Source organism: Hippoglossus stenolepis, chromosome 23, assembly GCF_022539355.2.
Source record: "Hippoglossus stenolepis isolate QCI-W04-F060 chromosome 23, HSTE1.2, whole genome shotgun sequence".
NCBI lineage: Eukaryota > Metazoa > Chordata > Actinopteri > Pleuronectiformes > Pleuronectidae > Hippoglossus > Hippoglossus stenolepis.
Window position 1 is genome coordinate 15,958,167 of NC_061505.1, and position 14,768 is coordinate 15,972,934.

The 14,768-nt window shown below is 40.9% G+C and overlaps 1 protein-coding gene across 1 annotated transcript; it reads left to right on the plus strand.

The window, feature by feature from the left end:
- Positions 1 to 1,347: 1,347 nt before the first annotated feature.
- On the plus strand, positions 1,348 to 14,108 carry rce1a (Ras converting CAAX endopeptidase 1a). Its single transcript, XM_035149109.2, has 8 exons — positions 1,348 to 1,684; positions 3,855 to 3,957; positions 4,144 to 4,227; positions 5,522 to 5,600; positions 5,795 to 5,962; positions 6,807 to 6,878; positions 7,001 to 7,063; positions 7,431 to 14,108. Exons 1-8 carry the CDS (start codon positions 1,515 to 1,517, stop codon positions 7,658 to 7,660), a joined length of 969 nt encoding a protein of 322 aa, XP_035005000.1. The 5' UTR covers positions 1,348 to 1,514; the 3' UTR covers positions 7,661 to 14,108.
- The last annotated feature ends 660 nt before the right edge of the window (positions 14,109 to 14,768 follow it).

The following is a 14,768-nucleotide window of genomic DNA, read 5'->3' on the forward strand; positions in this document are numbered from 1 at the left end:
CCCAGAAATCTGTGCATTTCACTGGGTAATTGCATCATGTCCAAGTTACAGTGTTTCCCGAATAAAATAAACACAGAGCCACTATGCTCCGAGGTTCTGGACAGCTGTGTGTCGTGTTGCCACATTATTATATTGAAGCTCTGTCAGACTGGTTGTTTTAATACAAATAAGAATGATATCGATGATTGCAATTATTAATGATAGTGGCACAAGTCAATAATAATAGTTTTAACAACAGCCTCAATAATAATAATACAAATACTACTACTACTACTAATAATAATAATAAAGATTTAATCCAAATAAATAAAATGAGGAGAATCTTCACTATTATATTTATTTTCTGCAGCAGGGGTAAAGCCATAGGAAAACATATGATATTGCCCCATGCCCTGTTAATGATTAATCAAACAAGCTCATGTCTGATCTACAGTACTATGATGTCATCCCAATGATATAATACCTACATCATGAAATATCATTCGATCTATAGATTTAGATCATGTCTACAGTCGATAAGACGCAGAGAAGATTTTCGTTTGAACTATGCATGACATCATTCTCTGACTTCTTTGTGACTTCACTTATCATATGGTGTCTTATAGGGAATCCTGTACTCGTTAACTTAAGCTTTAGGTTGTCTCTCTATTATTATTTCTTGAAAATTAAATTTTTCCTGAGCACATTTTGTTTATCTTAACTTTTGACCTTTCAGCTCCTTAAGTTAATCATTTAGAAATAACCTCCCAAGTAATAATCCACCTTTGATGACAATGCAGGCCATGAGTTATTTTGTCTACACACGCACACAAATTGGAGTTAAAACATAATAAAAATAAATTCCAAGTTATGAAATCAATAGCCTGTGGAGACATTGAACTGACATTGAAGTTTGTTTCTATATGCATAAGGATCTGCTTGTATATAGAAACTTGTTTGGATTCTTCAGTCTCAGCACCAGCCCATCACAGGGCTGACATACAAAGATAAGAGCCTCTAAAGTTTTAGATACTATTAGATGGGGTAAATCATTTCTCACTATGTACTACTGTACACAGCTTTTGTTTGTAACCCTAAAAATAAAGCAGCTACATGAAATTCTGTCACAATCCCCTTTATTTACAACGGGATTTTTTTTACTGTGATATTCCCACAGCTGCAAAGACCTAGATCACCATGTTTACCGTGGAGAACTGTGACCAAGACGGTGACATTTACAATGATGACAATTGTTTGGGGGGGCATAGTGAACCTAACAGTTATACTCAGTGAAGTACACAGAGAAGTCCACAAGATGGCAGTGACGGCGCTCACCGCCAGAATATTCGAAGCCGAAGAAGAACAAGGTGGGGGGGGGAAGCAACATCTCATGACGTAGAAATACAGCGCCACAGGAGCTAGTGCTTCAGCTAGCTTCATTAGCTCACGTTTCCTGAGGTTACTGACAGCTCCCCAGCTCATGTTGGCGGGTGTTCTCTGTGGTTAGATGGTTTAAGTCTCCACCGACAGTCGGTATGGCAGCGGAGGAGGGTTTATCACCGACCCTTGTGACAGAGGGAATGAGACACAGCGATGGCGGCTTCGTCGCCCCCGACGGTTTATGCTGGGTGTCGGTGCTGTCCTGTCTGCTGCTCGCCTGCTCGTATGTCGGGAGCTTGTACGTGTGGAGGAGTGACCTGCCGAGGTGAGCCGCAGATAACACAGTGCGCTCTCATCGCACCTTACTGTCCCGACGTGATTCATTGTGATTGTGTCCGCTCCGACTTTTCTTTATTCAAACCAATGTCTGTGTCACTGAATGGGCGAAAGTCTCGCATTTGATTCTGTTAGTTCTGGAAGTGATCACTGGCGGACAGCCCCCTCTGAGCATGTGCTCCTCACAGGTTGTGACAGACGCTGTTAGCGCCGCCCTGTGGCCAGCCAGGGGTTAGCCGCGTCAGACCCTGTGAGCCGGTGCTGCAGCCATGTCCGGACTAACCTGTGCAACCACGTACACGCACGCGCACAGAATCTCTCACACACACACACACACACACACACACACACACAAATCACAATGGTATACATTAGAGGCATGCACTATTATTTTATGTCACCAGTTTTCTTGGATTTGAATTTTCTTAAAGGTACAAACAGAACTGTCGTAGGAGTAACGTAAAATTAGTTTTTCACTAACTATTGTATATTCCATTAGTTTGAAGCAATTATAAATACATATATAAATTAAACATCATAAATATTTTTGACATTATTATATAAATATATGAATGTTCTGCTTTGTGTTGCAAAATAGTTGCCATACATCTTACGCCAGGCATGCACAGAGATGCCTTGCTTAACTTGTCAGGTGTTATTTGTTACAATGCAAGTTATTTTTAAAATCATTAACCTAATGTCGAATTATCAGAAAACAAGCCTGTGCAACATCACTTATTACAGGCACATACGCTTTTGTCCATATCAGGGATAGAGACTCAAAAAATGTTTTCTTTTTTTAGTGACAGTGTAACCAACAGGTGATACAACATTACCAACACTGCAGAGTACTGTCAATGCTGTTAGTCCTGCTCCCAGAGATGATTTATGGACTTCAATCTCCAAACTCGTTTTCAGACATGAACTGCTGGTAAAATCCAGAGAATTTGCTACAGATTTTACCCACAGTTTGCCGTTGACACATGCACAACGCGGCAGGTGGTTCTGCTCACCACAACATCAAATCCTCTGCATTATTTAGCTGAGAGGTGGAGCAGCCGGGGGCAGCAGGCAGAGTCAGGAAGTGACGTATTAATTCCACTGCGGAGATCACATGATCTTCTTACACACCGACAGCTCTTATCCCCACAAACTCTCCAGAGATCTGCGTCAGTGTCTACGTGTATGACACCACTTTTTCACCAGTTTTTAAAAATTATTTGTACTCATTGCCATGGAAATACAGAAAAAAACTAAATTTCAAGAAACTAAAATATCAAACAGCACCACTTTATACCCGGATGATTTCTGGACAAATATCCAAATGTTTTGTTTGTCTAGTCCTGCTCCAGAAATGAAATGATTGCAAACAGATGGATGGACAGGCATGCTTCACATCACTACATCCCCTCACATCACACGCCAGGGGGATGATGCAGAAAGTTTCATGGTTAATCCTTCCTAGATTAACTGTGTGTTTTAGACAGTCACTTGCAGGGTGGAAATCCTCATTTGTTCTGTGATGTTGTGCCACTGTCCATTTCCCCTAAACCTTGTGTGGCTGAATTTTTAACTTAACAAAAAAAATTATAATTCCTCCTGCCCCTAGCAGAAACGAAAACCTGCACCTTTAGAGAGGCTTAAATGTTATTGTTGTTTTTTCAATAACTTAAAATCATAATTTTTTTTATAAATGGGCTTATTTGTTTTTTGTGGAGCAGGAGATTAGTATCACTCTAATGTATGTAGGGTAGATATGAATCTATACCAGCAGCTGGTTAGCATAAACTTAGCATAAAGACTGGAACCAGGGGGGAAAGATTAGCCTTGCTGTGTTACAAAAAACTATTTGTAAAAACGACAACATGTCGCTGTTTTTTAACTTGGAGCAGTTGCCCAGCAACCACCAAAGAATCCAAGAACATGTAGGTCCAGCACGAGAAATAGTTGTTTGGACAGATGGGGAGTAGCTATGCCAAAGTAAGAGTACTCTGATGGAGAATTCTCTGTAGGAGCAAGGAAAACAAGTCCGGGCTGGTTTAAGTCCCTGTCGCTTCTGAGTGGTCGCTGTTCAGCTGTGTCAGCTGCTCTTGTTGTGTCCCCAGTCCACTGTGATCGTGATGAGTGTCTGATGATTGTCTCCACTGCTCCATTCTCAGGGATCACCCTACTGTGATTAAGAGACGCTTCACCAGTGTCCTGATTGTGTCGGGCCTTTCACCTCTCTTTGTGTTGGCATGGAGAGAATTCACAGGCGTCAGGGTGAGTCCACTGGCCATTGTCTTTATATTCAAGTCTAACGCCTGAAGATTAAATCAATATATTCTTAATATCCATATGTACAACAGTACATATGGATATTTGCTCTCCAACACATCAGCTGCTGTATTATCAGACAGAGCCTGGCTTGCTTTATTTATTGGCTGTGTGTGTATTTGTGTTTGTCAGACTGACTCATCGTTATTTGCTCTCATGGGGATCCGGTTTGAAGGCCTCATTCCTGCCATCATACTTCCTCTGCTGCTCACCATGGTAAGAAACACTACTTCCACAATGTTGATGATATATGAAGGTGTTCCAAAAAACGAACCTCCAAACACAAGCAGAGCAGGATCCCCCTATACGCCTACTGCGTGCGTTGTGTAGGGCCTTGCAAATTAAGCAAGGCCCCGCTTCCCCCTCGTATCAAAGCGAAAGTCTCAGTGAGTGTAGGTGTTAGCCACGTGCTCTGCAGTAACTGTGTGCTACTGTGTGCAGATGCTGAGCAGCACCTGCTACTACTTGGTGGTGGATAGCAGGCGATGCATTCAGATCTGTAACTGACTAAACTACAGAAAATATCCTGGATTGCACCATTATTATATTCACTGTACGCAGTGTTTATGTCATCCCGGATTCATTATAGCCCTAAGAACCTAAGCACTATCTTCAAGCATAGCCATTGGATCTCTATTAGGAAGCGCAATTCTTATTTCATCTACTTTCATGTTTTTTATGACAATGGCTAGAGCTAGAGTAATTGCTTGTACTATTAAACTAACAAAAGGCTGTCTGAAGTCTTGTGTCCCTGGCATTGGTATAAGCAAAACAGCTACAACTAATAAAATTGACCATGGATGTGTTAGATTAACAGTATGTGAATGATCGAGCATTGACTGGTCAATAGTATTAGTGGTACCAAGGTGTGGAGGGGCCCCCAAATCAAATTCTACTTAGGGCAAAGAATCTGTCACCATTACCTCAATTGTATTGGATTTACCCCTGAAACTCTGTGTGCTTTGGGCAGGTAGCTTTGAGAGAGGGCCGAAGGGAGGTTTAGCCTACTCTTGCTAGTTTTTCCAGGATCACCAACCCTAGCTTTAATGTCCTCCCTGAGCTGTGCGACACAAACACTGCTGCTGCTCCAACTGTTGCCCTTGTGGATGAATGGACCAAATAAGCGGCCAAACCACTTCCTGTTTTAATTAGATTACCGCAATGTATCCTCTCCATGTCAGCTCATGCACTATCTTTGCCTCACATCTCTCCCTGTGAGTCAGAAATAGATCAGGATAGATGTACAAATACATTTGTTTAGACAAATACATTTGTTTAGACGAATAGATTTGTTTAGACAAATGTATTTGTGTGCATGTATAAAATAATCCTATAAATTAATCCAGAAATCTGTCCATCTCTTGATTCTCTCGATAAGACATTGAGTACTTTGCGCTAATGGTAAAAATGATAAATTCTACATATGATAATAATTATATTATAGTTTGGTTGTTTGATGTCTCAGATGACAAATCCTGTCTAAAGATAGAACCTGTGTGTGTTGCTGCAGGTCCTGTTCTTGGGCCCCCTTATGCAGTTGGCCATGGATTGTCCCTGGAGCTTCATGGATGGGATCAGGGTAGCCTTTGGTGAGATAGCCAGCATGATGTGAATGAATTCAACTAATTTAAGATTTCCACCGCATCTAAAGAACCTATTTCTCAGTCAAAATGTTGCTCCAAGAAACATCTGCTTCAGTGTGAAATATGTCAGTGAACTTTAATTAAGTGCTTTCTTTAGAACAGAGGAAACAACCTGCTGCCGTGTCTCTGTCCTCCTGCAGACCCGTGCTTCTGGACGTTGTGTTTCAATGACATGCGCTGGTTGAGGAATCAGGTGGTTGCCCCGTTGACAGAGGAGCTGGTCTTCAGGGCCTGCATGCTGCCCATGTTGGTGCCGTGTGCTGGCCCCTCTGTGGCTATCTTCACCTGCCCTCTCTTCTTTGGAGTAGGTGAGTGATACAAAACAGCAGAGTTTAATACAGCAGGGCCACATCTTAAAAGACCCTGTATCAACATGGTAAAATATAGATTTGACAAAGCATGAAAAAAATCATTACTTTTATATTAACAATGGATCAAATCACTATGTATACTATATAATGTCACTTTCGTGATGGACCCAACATTTATTTTCTTCTCCTGACTCTGCAGTTCCTCCCAGTTTGAACTCCTTGTTTTGATTTTGACTCTACTGTGGTTCAACTGAGTGAAGAATATTTGAGTCATATTCTTTACGTGAATGCTAATGTCATTCTTCATGAATGCTGATCATGCTCTTTGTCTGCTGGGTGTATACAAGCAACTGTTTGCTAACACATTAGCCATATTAGGTTTGATTTATCGGATGATGTCAAAGTTTTCTACATATTGTGCTGCTAGCAAGTAGCCAAAAAAACAATGCAGCTGTGATCCATACTCGATGTTCACTGTGAACGTCCCAGAATCTGCTGGTTTATTTGCATACAAATGGGAACTAATGAAAACAAGTGGTTCCCTGGAAAATTAGCTTTTTGATTAAAAAATGACTTGTTGTATATTGGTGTATATAATAAACATGGATGATGTGGTCCTTTAAAACAGTACTACCTTTACTTGGGTTACTGTCACATCAGAAAATGGGATGCTAAGAAAGTCATGGAGCTGATTCATCCCGTACCACTACGCGATGAACCAGCTGTGGGTCTAAGTGCTCCTCAGAACACTGTTTACTTGTTCTCAAATTTTAAATCTTTTATTCTGCTCATATGCCAAATCATGTTGCTGCACTTGCTCTCTAATACTGTCGTCCTGCAGCTCACTTCCACCATGTGATCGAGTTGCTGAGGTTCAGACAGGGAACGCTGTCAGGAATCTTCCTCTCTGCAGGTGAGAACTTGTGTTTTAATGGATGCAGCTTGTTCGTTGTGGCTGCGTCACATGGGCTGACTGGGTGATGCAGTAAGTAGGAAGAAGCAGATGAACTGTCCTTTTTGTTTGGTCAACACCAGGGTTCCAGTTTTCCTACACAGCGGTGTTTGGGGCCTACACTGCCTTTATCTTCATCAGAACAGGTGAGGAGCTTTCATTTACATCTGACACAGTAGGTGATTTGTAGGGGAGTGAGGGCGGATGCCATCCAGTTCAAAACAAAAGGCGTTTTCAGACATGTCTTGCAGAGAAACTCGTGAGAATTGGGTCCGGACTTTCTCCGCAGTTTGCCTTTCACACATGCACAATGCAGAGGATGTTCTCTGCTCAGACACGTTCACAACAACAACAAAGTTCAGTGCATGTCTGAAAGCAGCTAAGATGACCAAAAACACAACAACTAAAAATTCTTATGAGGACACATTGTTTTAAGTACAGCATTCATCATGTTAAGTCAGCACTTTGCGGTAAGGCATAAAGTCAAACCCACCTTCCTCCTGTGTGTTTCAGGTCACCTGATTGGCCCGGTCCTCTGCCATTCCTTCTGCAACTACATGGGTTTCCCGGCCGTCAGCACAGCCCTGGAGCACCCCCAACGCATCATCGTCCTCTCCTCCTACCTGCTGGGGGTCCTCCTCTTCCTCTTCTTCCTCTTCCCCTTCACTGACCCCTTCTACTATGGCCTCCCCACACCAGTCTGCACCCTTACCTCCTACCCCAGCTCCCTCTGCCTCTCCTGATCCTTGCCACCCCACCCCCCCACACACACTTGATGAAGCAGTCCAGTGTTTTTTGCCAAGTTAGAGATCAGCTCCGGTCCTGTGGGGGCCGACAGCGCTAGCCATGTGGGCATATTTGTCATGGAGAGGTGAGGAACTCTGTAGCCCTTTGCTGAGGTATATGGACCCTCGATATGTCAACACATTTACATGACATATTTCAGTGAATCAGCTGATCAGCTCACACAGAATGGCTCCGTTTGAGTAGGTGTGATTCATGTTGCTGTGATTGAACCGGAGACTGTTCCGATTCCAAGGACTGTTGTTCTGTGATTGTTGGGCTATGATGCCACCCTGAATTGATTGTAGTGTAGATATATATACGCAGCATTGAAGGACCATTCCTCCTCAGATTCTCTTGCTGGTAAATCTCACCAGTTTGTGATGAAGCATCAGTATGTACCATGATAGTGTACTATTTATCAACTCGATCTGCCTCATCTTTTTTAAAGGATAATTCTGGTTTATTCACATGTTGAATTTATTTCCATGGTTTAAAGTATTGGCTTGTAGAAACAAGAGCTTCAAAGCTGACAAAGTTCTGTGTTTCGGTTCACACTGGGTTATTTTCACATGTATTTTATTTTGTTGCAATTAGCCTGCTGAGCTAATGATCAGTAATGAATTAAGTAAATAAAATGTAGCTTCATGTCTCAGGTTGGGTTTGGGCTTTAAATTTGCCAGTACCAGTCAGGCTTAATTGGATCTAATAGAAGTGGGTGTAGGCTGGGTTTGTTATCAGCTTTGTGCTCCTGTTGAAATAAAGCCAGAATTATCCTTCAGCTCCCTTTTTGAGGAAGACATGGAAATTGTTGCTTTCAGCTGCCGGTTGTTTAAGAAATAGTTGTTCCAGCAAAGACAGTGAGTCACAACAATCACTACACACTCAAAAAACTCTGCACAAAAAGGCTGCACTGCATTCTGGTCTATAGATGCTCATGGGGGATGTTCTGAGTCTTGTTCATCAGCATAATAGTCCCGCTGTAGCTACAGGGGAGCGACAGGGAAGTTGTTGTGGTGCGGAAATAAGAAAAAGACACTATTTGGCAAAATGGTTGGGTTATAAAAAGTAGTTTTTAATGTTCTGTTTTTAACAGTTACATTTCAAATGTTTTTTTTTCTTAATCTGAATTCAAACTCCAAGACGTTGCTGTTGAATTGACCATTGTTTAGTGAAGAGACATATTAACGGTCATTTATATATCTCTGCATGTTTCAGTGCTGGTTGTTGGTGAAGGCAGGTGATGGGATAGTTTATGGTGGGGGGGGTGTAATTGTTGTACTGCGTAAAACATACTCTGTTTAAGTGCACACTTTGAACAACCAAACTTAGGCACCAATCCAAGCAGGCAGTGTTCTCCTGGTGGTCTTTTGTGTGTGTTCTGTTGCTGCCTCATAGTGACGCTAACTAATGCTCACTCTTGGGTTATGTTAGCAGCCCAGTCACACCACCACACAAGTCAGTATTTGCATTCATCCTACTGAGTTCCACTTTGTGAATTCACACTGTTCATCAGCTGAAACCTCTTTGCTGGCACTGAGTAAGGCTGGACTAGCAGTTTATGTCGGATGATATAAATAAATGCATATGTGGATATAATAATGAATGGCACTTATGATGCTTGTTTGGTTGGAACAAACAGTTTAGTGTGGCTCATTTGGGCTGGTACAAAAGCTGCAAGTCAACCATTGGTGCTAATCACTGAAAAGTGTGTATTGTGCTTCTATCCTCCTTGAACTTTGGCCATTCATTAAATCAATGAAGAAGTGTGTGACCAAATGTTTGTCACGGTTGAGACCGAAAGAACCAACAGGTGTGAGAGTGTGTAAAACAACAGTATTAACTGAGGCAGGTCCTGGTTTGTTGATTAAACCTCCTGCTCGTTCATTTTCCATTTTCAAAGGCTGTTTTCGACAGTTGCAGAGCAGACCTACAACCAATCAAAACATAGAAAAGTTTGATGTAGAGCAGCGTGGCAAACATCAACAACAGACATCAAGGTCAGCAGCGCTCCCACTGGTCACTCCCTTGTCAGTTACCAAGTGTTTGGGCCGACCAGCTTCAAAACAGATGGAAATCGGTCCTGAGTGGGAGACCCATCAGCCAGAGTGAGGTTCCTGATTTAACTGGTTTCCAGACTAGGAGAATGCTGCCTTTAATCAAAATTGATTAAAATAATAATTATTTATAAAAAGGACAGGAGTAGTTGTCTCCTCCATTTCCCCGTTTTGAGTATGTCCAACTCATTTAGTTGTGTGCCTGTTTTTGGGGTGACTGGGCACTGACAACTTTAGGTAATATATTTTCAGACATGCTGAGTTTCTGTGTTTGTGTCTTTAAACAGAGTATGTTTTGGTCTTAAAGCTGGATATTCTTTTTGCCTATCAATCTCAAGCGGAGGACCTTTTGAGTTCTCTAAGCCTTGATGACGTATAGCATTTTCTAATTGTTTGTTTTATTACATTCCTTACATCTTTGGAACAGGAGCTTACAGTTTCTAAACCAGTCACTGTTCAAATGTCGTTTTATGATTTCTTAGGCTTTTTTCTTAACCAGTACATCTGTAGATTTACGAGGTGTAATCCTGCCTACTTCTCCAGTTCTCTTTTTGCTTCAGTTATGTATTGCTACCGAGTGAAAAGAATGTAAAACCGTGACTCTGAGGTGTATTTAAATAGAGACAACAATGGTCCAAACACTGCATTGCATGCCGCTGATTTTTTTTTATTTTAAAGAGGCAGGAAAACGCTCATAGCTTTACTAGGAAAAAAAGGACTAGATTGAAATTAAAATCAATACATTTCTGACTAACGGGGAATCCAATGATCTATGACCTGGGTTTTGTTTTAATAGTAATGACCACCATTAGCATCAGTTCAGAAAACATTTGATCACATGTAGCTGCAGCAACACAGCTGATCATACAAACTGTGACTAAATCCACATCGGAGTCCAAATGATCTGACCTTGAAACCTAACCTGGACTTTTGCACTTTGCAACACAAGTTTTGCCATCATTTTCCACTCTAACAGTTTTCATATCTGACTTAGAAGTCAGCTGGCAGAGTCGTCACAGAATTCACATTCATGGTACCACTGTATGTGACACTGTGGCAGCAATCACTCTGTCCAAAAATGCAGTTTGAGTTCCCCTACTGTTACGCTTAGAGCATCCAGGTTCTAAATTAGTGACAAGGAACATTTTTCTAATTAAGAACCATTTAGATTTTTCTAAAACCCAACAAGGACAAGGCTAAATTATTGAACACATTATTTGTCTCTTCTCGAGACAAACAAACACTTTGGGAGAATTATACTTTGTCTGGTTCGAGCAGCTTCACAATGACCTGGAGGCTGAAGGATCCCTATCCCTGGTCCAACATAGGTTCTTGGGAGATATTTGTACCTCCAGTCCACTCCCTGCTCAGGAGGAAGTACTTTCCAACAGATCTTAAGAGCTGGGGCTTGCAGTGCTTAACACCGCTGACCGTTCAGATATGCCAGCATTTTCCACCACATTGTTATGCACTTGGCACTTTTAAAAGCTGTGAAAACCGCAAACACGTTTTGCTTGTACTTTGGGGATTGAGCAGCCCAAGAGATGTGTATATATAGCTTTATATGTTGCCAACATGCTGCATTATCATGCATACATGGTGTGCAAGGCAACCACCATGTTTTTTTATTATCTAAGCTGCTTTGCTGAGAAGCCTTATATTCTTATAGGGCTTTTTAATAGTGCATGCAAATAACAATTTTGCTTTAGGAACTTTTACCCAGAGGAAAGTTTCTGAACATTTCCCACAGTCCTTAATTGTATTCACTTGTTATCTCCCTTTTTTTCCGTTTGTCATTAAATGTCATCAGAACTAACTTTAAAACAAAATGAGACTCCAAAGTAAAAGATGAGCGCTCATTTCACTTTTGTTTTTCTTTGGCAACATTTCAATTTGACCAATTACAGTTGTATGCATTTGGCGCCTGTGCTGTCTTGTGAGGTCTCAGAATGCATCACTGGCTAATTTGATTGAATAGTTTTATTTTTGCTGAGTCGAGTCGGCATTTGTGATCATTTCTCCATCAGAGCAGCCTGATTGACTCATTCCCTTCTCACTCCACTTGTTCACGTTATCTACAGCTTAGCAGCTTGCTCCAAAGTTGGTGGTAGGTGTTGACGGAAAGAAATCTAAACGCAAAAACAACATAAGCTATATTCATACTGTGAAGAAGTTAGCTGCTTGGGTGTTCAGCAATAAATCATCTGTGGGACGTTTTTGCATTCATTTTATGTCTGGAAGCGGTAAAGTAGTAGATTCTCTGGATGAAATGGGGCCATTCATGCATAGTAATTAATCTGGCCAGTTAAATTATTTTTGGCAGGTGATAGTTGAAGTTTACAAACCCGTATGTGAGTTGAGCTGTACCTACCTGAATCAGCCAGCAGAGGCCAGCAGAGTACTTTGTGAAAGGGAGAGAGGCTGTCGACTCCATTCTGTTTATCAGCCAGTCCCTTTACCAGTCATCCGTCACTGGAGAACCACTTCACTTGAACTTATTTTTGAAATATTTTAGGAACCCTGTGGTTCCGACTCACTGAGGCCAGTTTCCTCTTAAACAGATAAATCATTTATTTGAGAGTTTTAGTCCTCCACAATGAACTAAATAACGAAATAGTTCTTGCCCATGTATATTTGAATTCCAACTAATCCAGCAGTTATTGAATGTTAATATGTATGAATTTATTTGTGGTGTGTGTTGGATTTCAAGAGCAGGGGGCGGATTGCTCTAAATTAATCACAGCGAAATTGGAGTGTTCCTTGGATGTAGGTGCTATGGTGGTGTGTATTTTGCGAGTGTGAGGTGTCAGGCTATTTCAGGGTACTCCCCCGAGAACATTCTATTTTTTGAATTAAAACCATGCTTTTTTTTTTGCTTCATTTTGGACCATTTATCATTATAAAAAGAAAATGGACTGTTTGTCACATTACATTGACATTAGCAAGAAGAAAAGCAAAAGAGTCCTGGTCACTGAAGAGCTGTATCCTTAAGTTCTCCTCATAAAGATGTTACTGGGTGATCGCACTGTGCACCATACAAACTAGAAGTGAATGTGAATGAGAAATGTGCCATTCAAACCCATTCTCCCAGTCTGGCTGTACATGGGCTGTTTCTCAGTAGCCACTATCCAGCTAGTGTAGAAATCGGAGTCCTCTCAATGTCAATCCGCTCAAAATCTATTTTTTCTGTCGGTTCACAGTTTCCAGACCTTCTTTCTGAGCTCATCATCTGGGACGGCTGTAATTCTTGACTTTTTCTCCCTGGTGCATTTCTGCAGTAAAGACGTCCGGAGACATTATGGGTTTGGGTTGAAAGATTCCCTGTAGACATGTGAAAGCGTTTGCTAACCTTGCAACATTACGACTACTAACAGCCCATAATTCAACACTATAAAGACTGTAGTTACACTGGTACTCACGTTTTTGTTAAGCCAATTCTAATGAAAATTGACAATTGGACTGGACCTTGGAATTGGCATTAATGTGTTTTTGGGTGATCATATCAAAAATCAGACAGAGCCTGACCACATAACCCCTAACCTGTGATCTGATTGGCCAAACCTTGAACGAGTGTAAAATGCAAGTATGTCATCAATCCACATATTACAACTGCTTGAGTGGAAATGCATATTAAGCGTCGTGGTTCCAAACCATTGAGGTAGCAGCAAGGCAGCTAACTACTGGTGATGGTGTTTAAGATTTCAATTTCCCTGTCATTCTCCTTTTAAGAAGAGGTTTTTATTTTCCCGGTCTCCTTCACTTTCTGAAACGTTCAATGTTCAAGCTTCTCTCCAATCAACTAATCATTTCTTTCTTTAGTGTTTCCTGCCACTATCTTAACCTCAGTCATGTAGAGACCTTTGCAAGATGATCGGGATGGAACACTTACCTTCACTGCTGTGAGAAGAAAACCCTATTTATATTGTTCCCAAACAATATACTCAATAGCCAATAATCACACATCCGTATATTTGCTGTTGTAATAATATGCAGAGAGCAGCATCGACAGAGGCTGCAGAGACTATTTTTGCTAAGCATTTAGCAGCTCCCTTATTTTACTACACAACTCTTGCAGGAATAATCATTTGAAATGTGCATTTTCAGAACTTGTGAATATGAATTGTTGGTCAGCTGGTGAAACTGAACTCCACAGATGTTTGTACTGAACAGTATATTTTGTAACCAGATCTATTTTGGTGACGGAGTGTACAGATATTTGCATGTATTTTACACTCGCTGTGTCACACTTGTACAATCTGAGTTAGAGAACCATGTTTTAGTATGACAATCTTTTACAGAAACTTTGGAATTGCTGCAAAATATCTATTTGTAAATAAATAATGTAATTTTATATGTGTCAGTGCTTTTATTACTGCCTCATTAACGTTATGGTTGTCGTGTTGTATTAACTACTTTTGTATTGTGTTGAATTGACGACTTTTCCTAGCCTTTTCTTTGGCTCTTCATTTGACAATGAACCATTTTTCCTCTACATTTCAATGTAATGTTTATTTTTGTCTGCACTACATTGTAGTGTTATACCATTTCTCTTACAGCAAAAAGTATTTCATAATTTCCTTTTTACTTAGGAGCGACAGAGTAATTCAATTATTGTATCGGAGACTGGACATGGAGTCTTTGGTATTTAAACTCTATCGGGATGTAATCATTTAAAGTGGTTTTCATTTGATGAGCTGCACAGGAAAATCCCCTGAAGGAGTCCAGATACTGGTAGTGAAAGATGGTGGTGAGGGGGGGGATCCCTCTCCCAGGATGGACAGAAGTGCTATAGATGTCACGTGTAGAAGAGCCCATCAAGAAAATACGAATATCTCCAACATTCATGAGAAAAGACAGGGTCTTACATAAATGCAGAGGCGTATCAATGTTTTACATATTTAAAATAAGAGAAAGTCTGACAGAGAGAAAGGAAGCAATAATGGTAGTACATGTGAGCAGGCATATTGTATATCTAAGCAATCTAGTTGTAATCCTAATCCACGATCAGCTG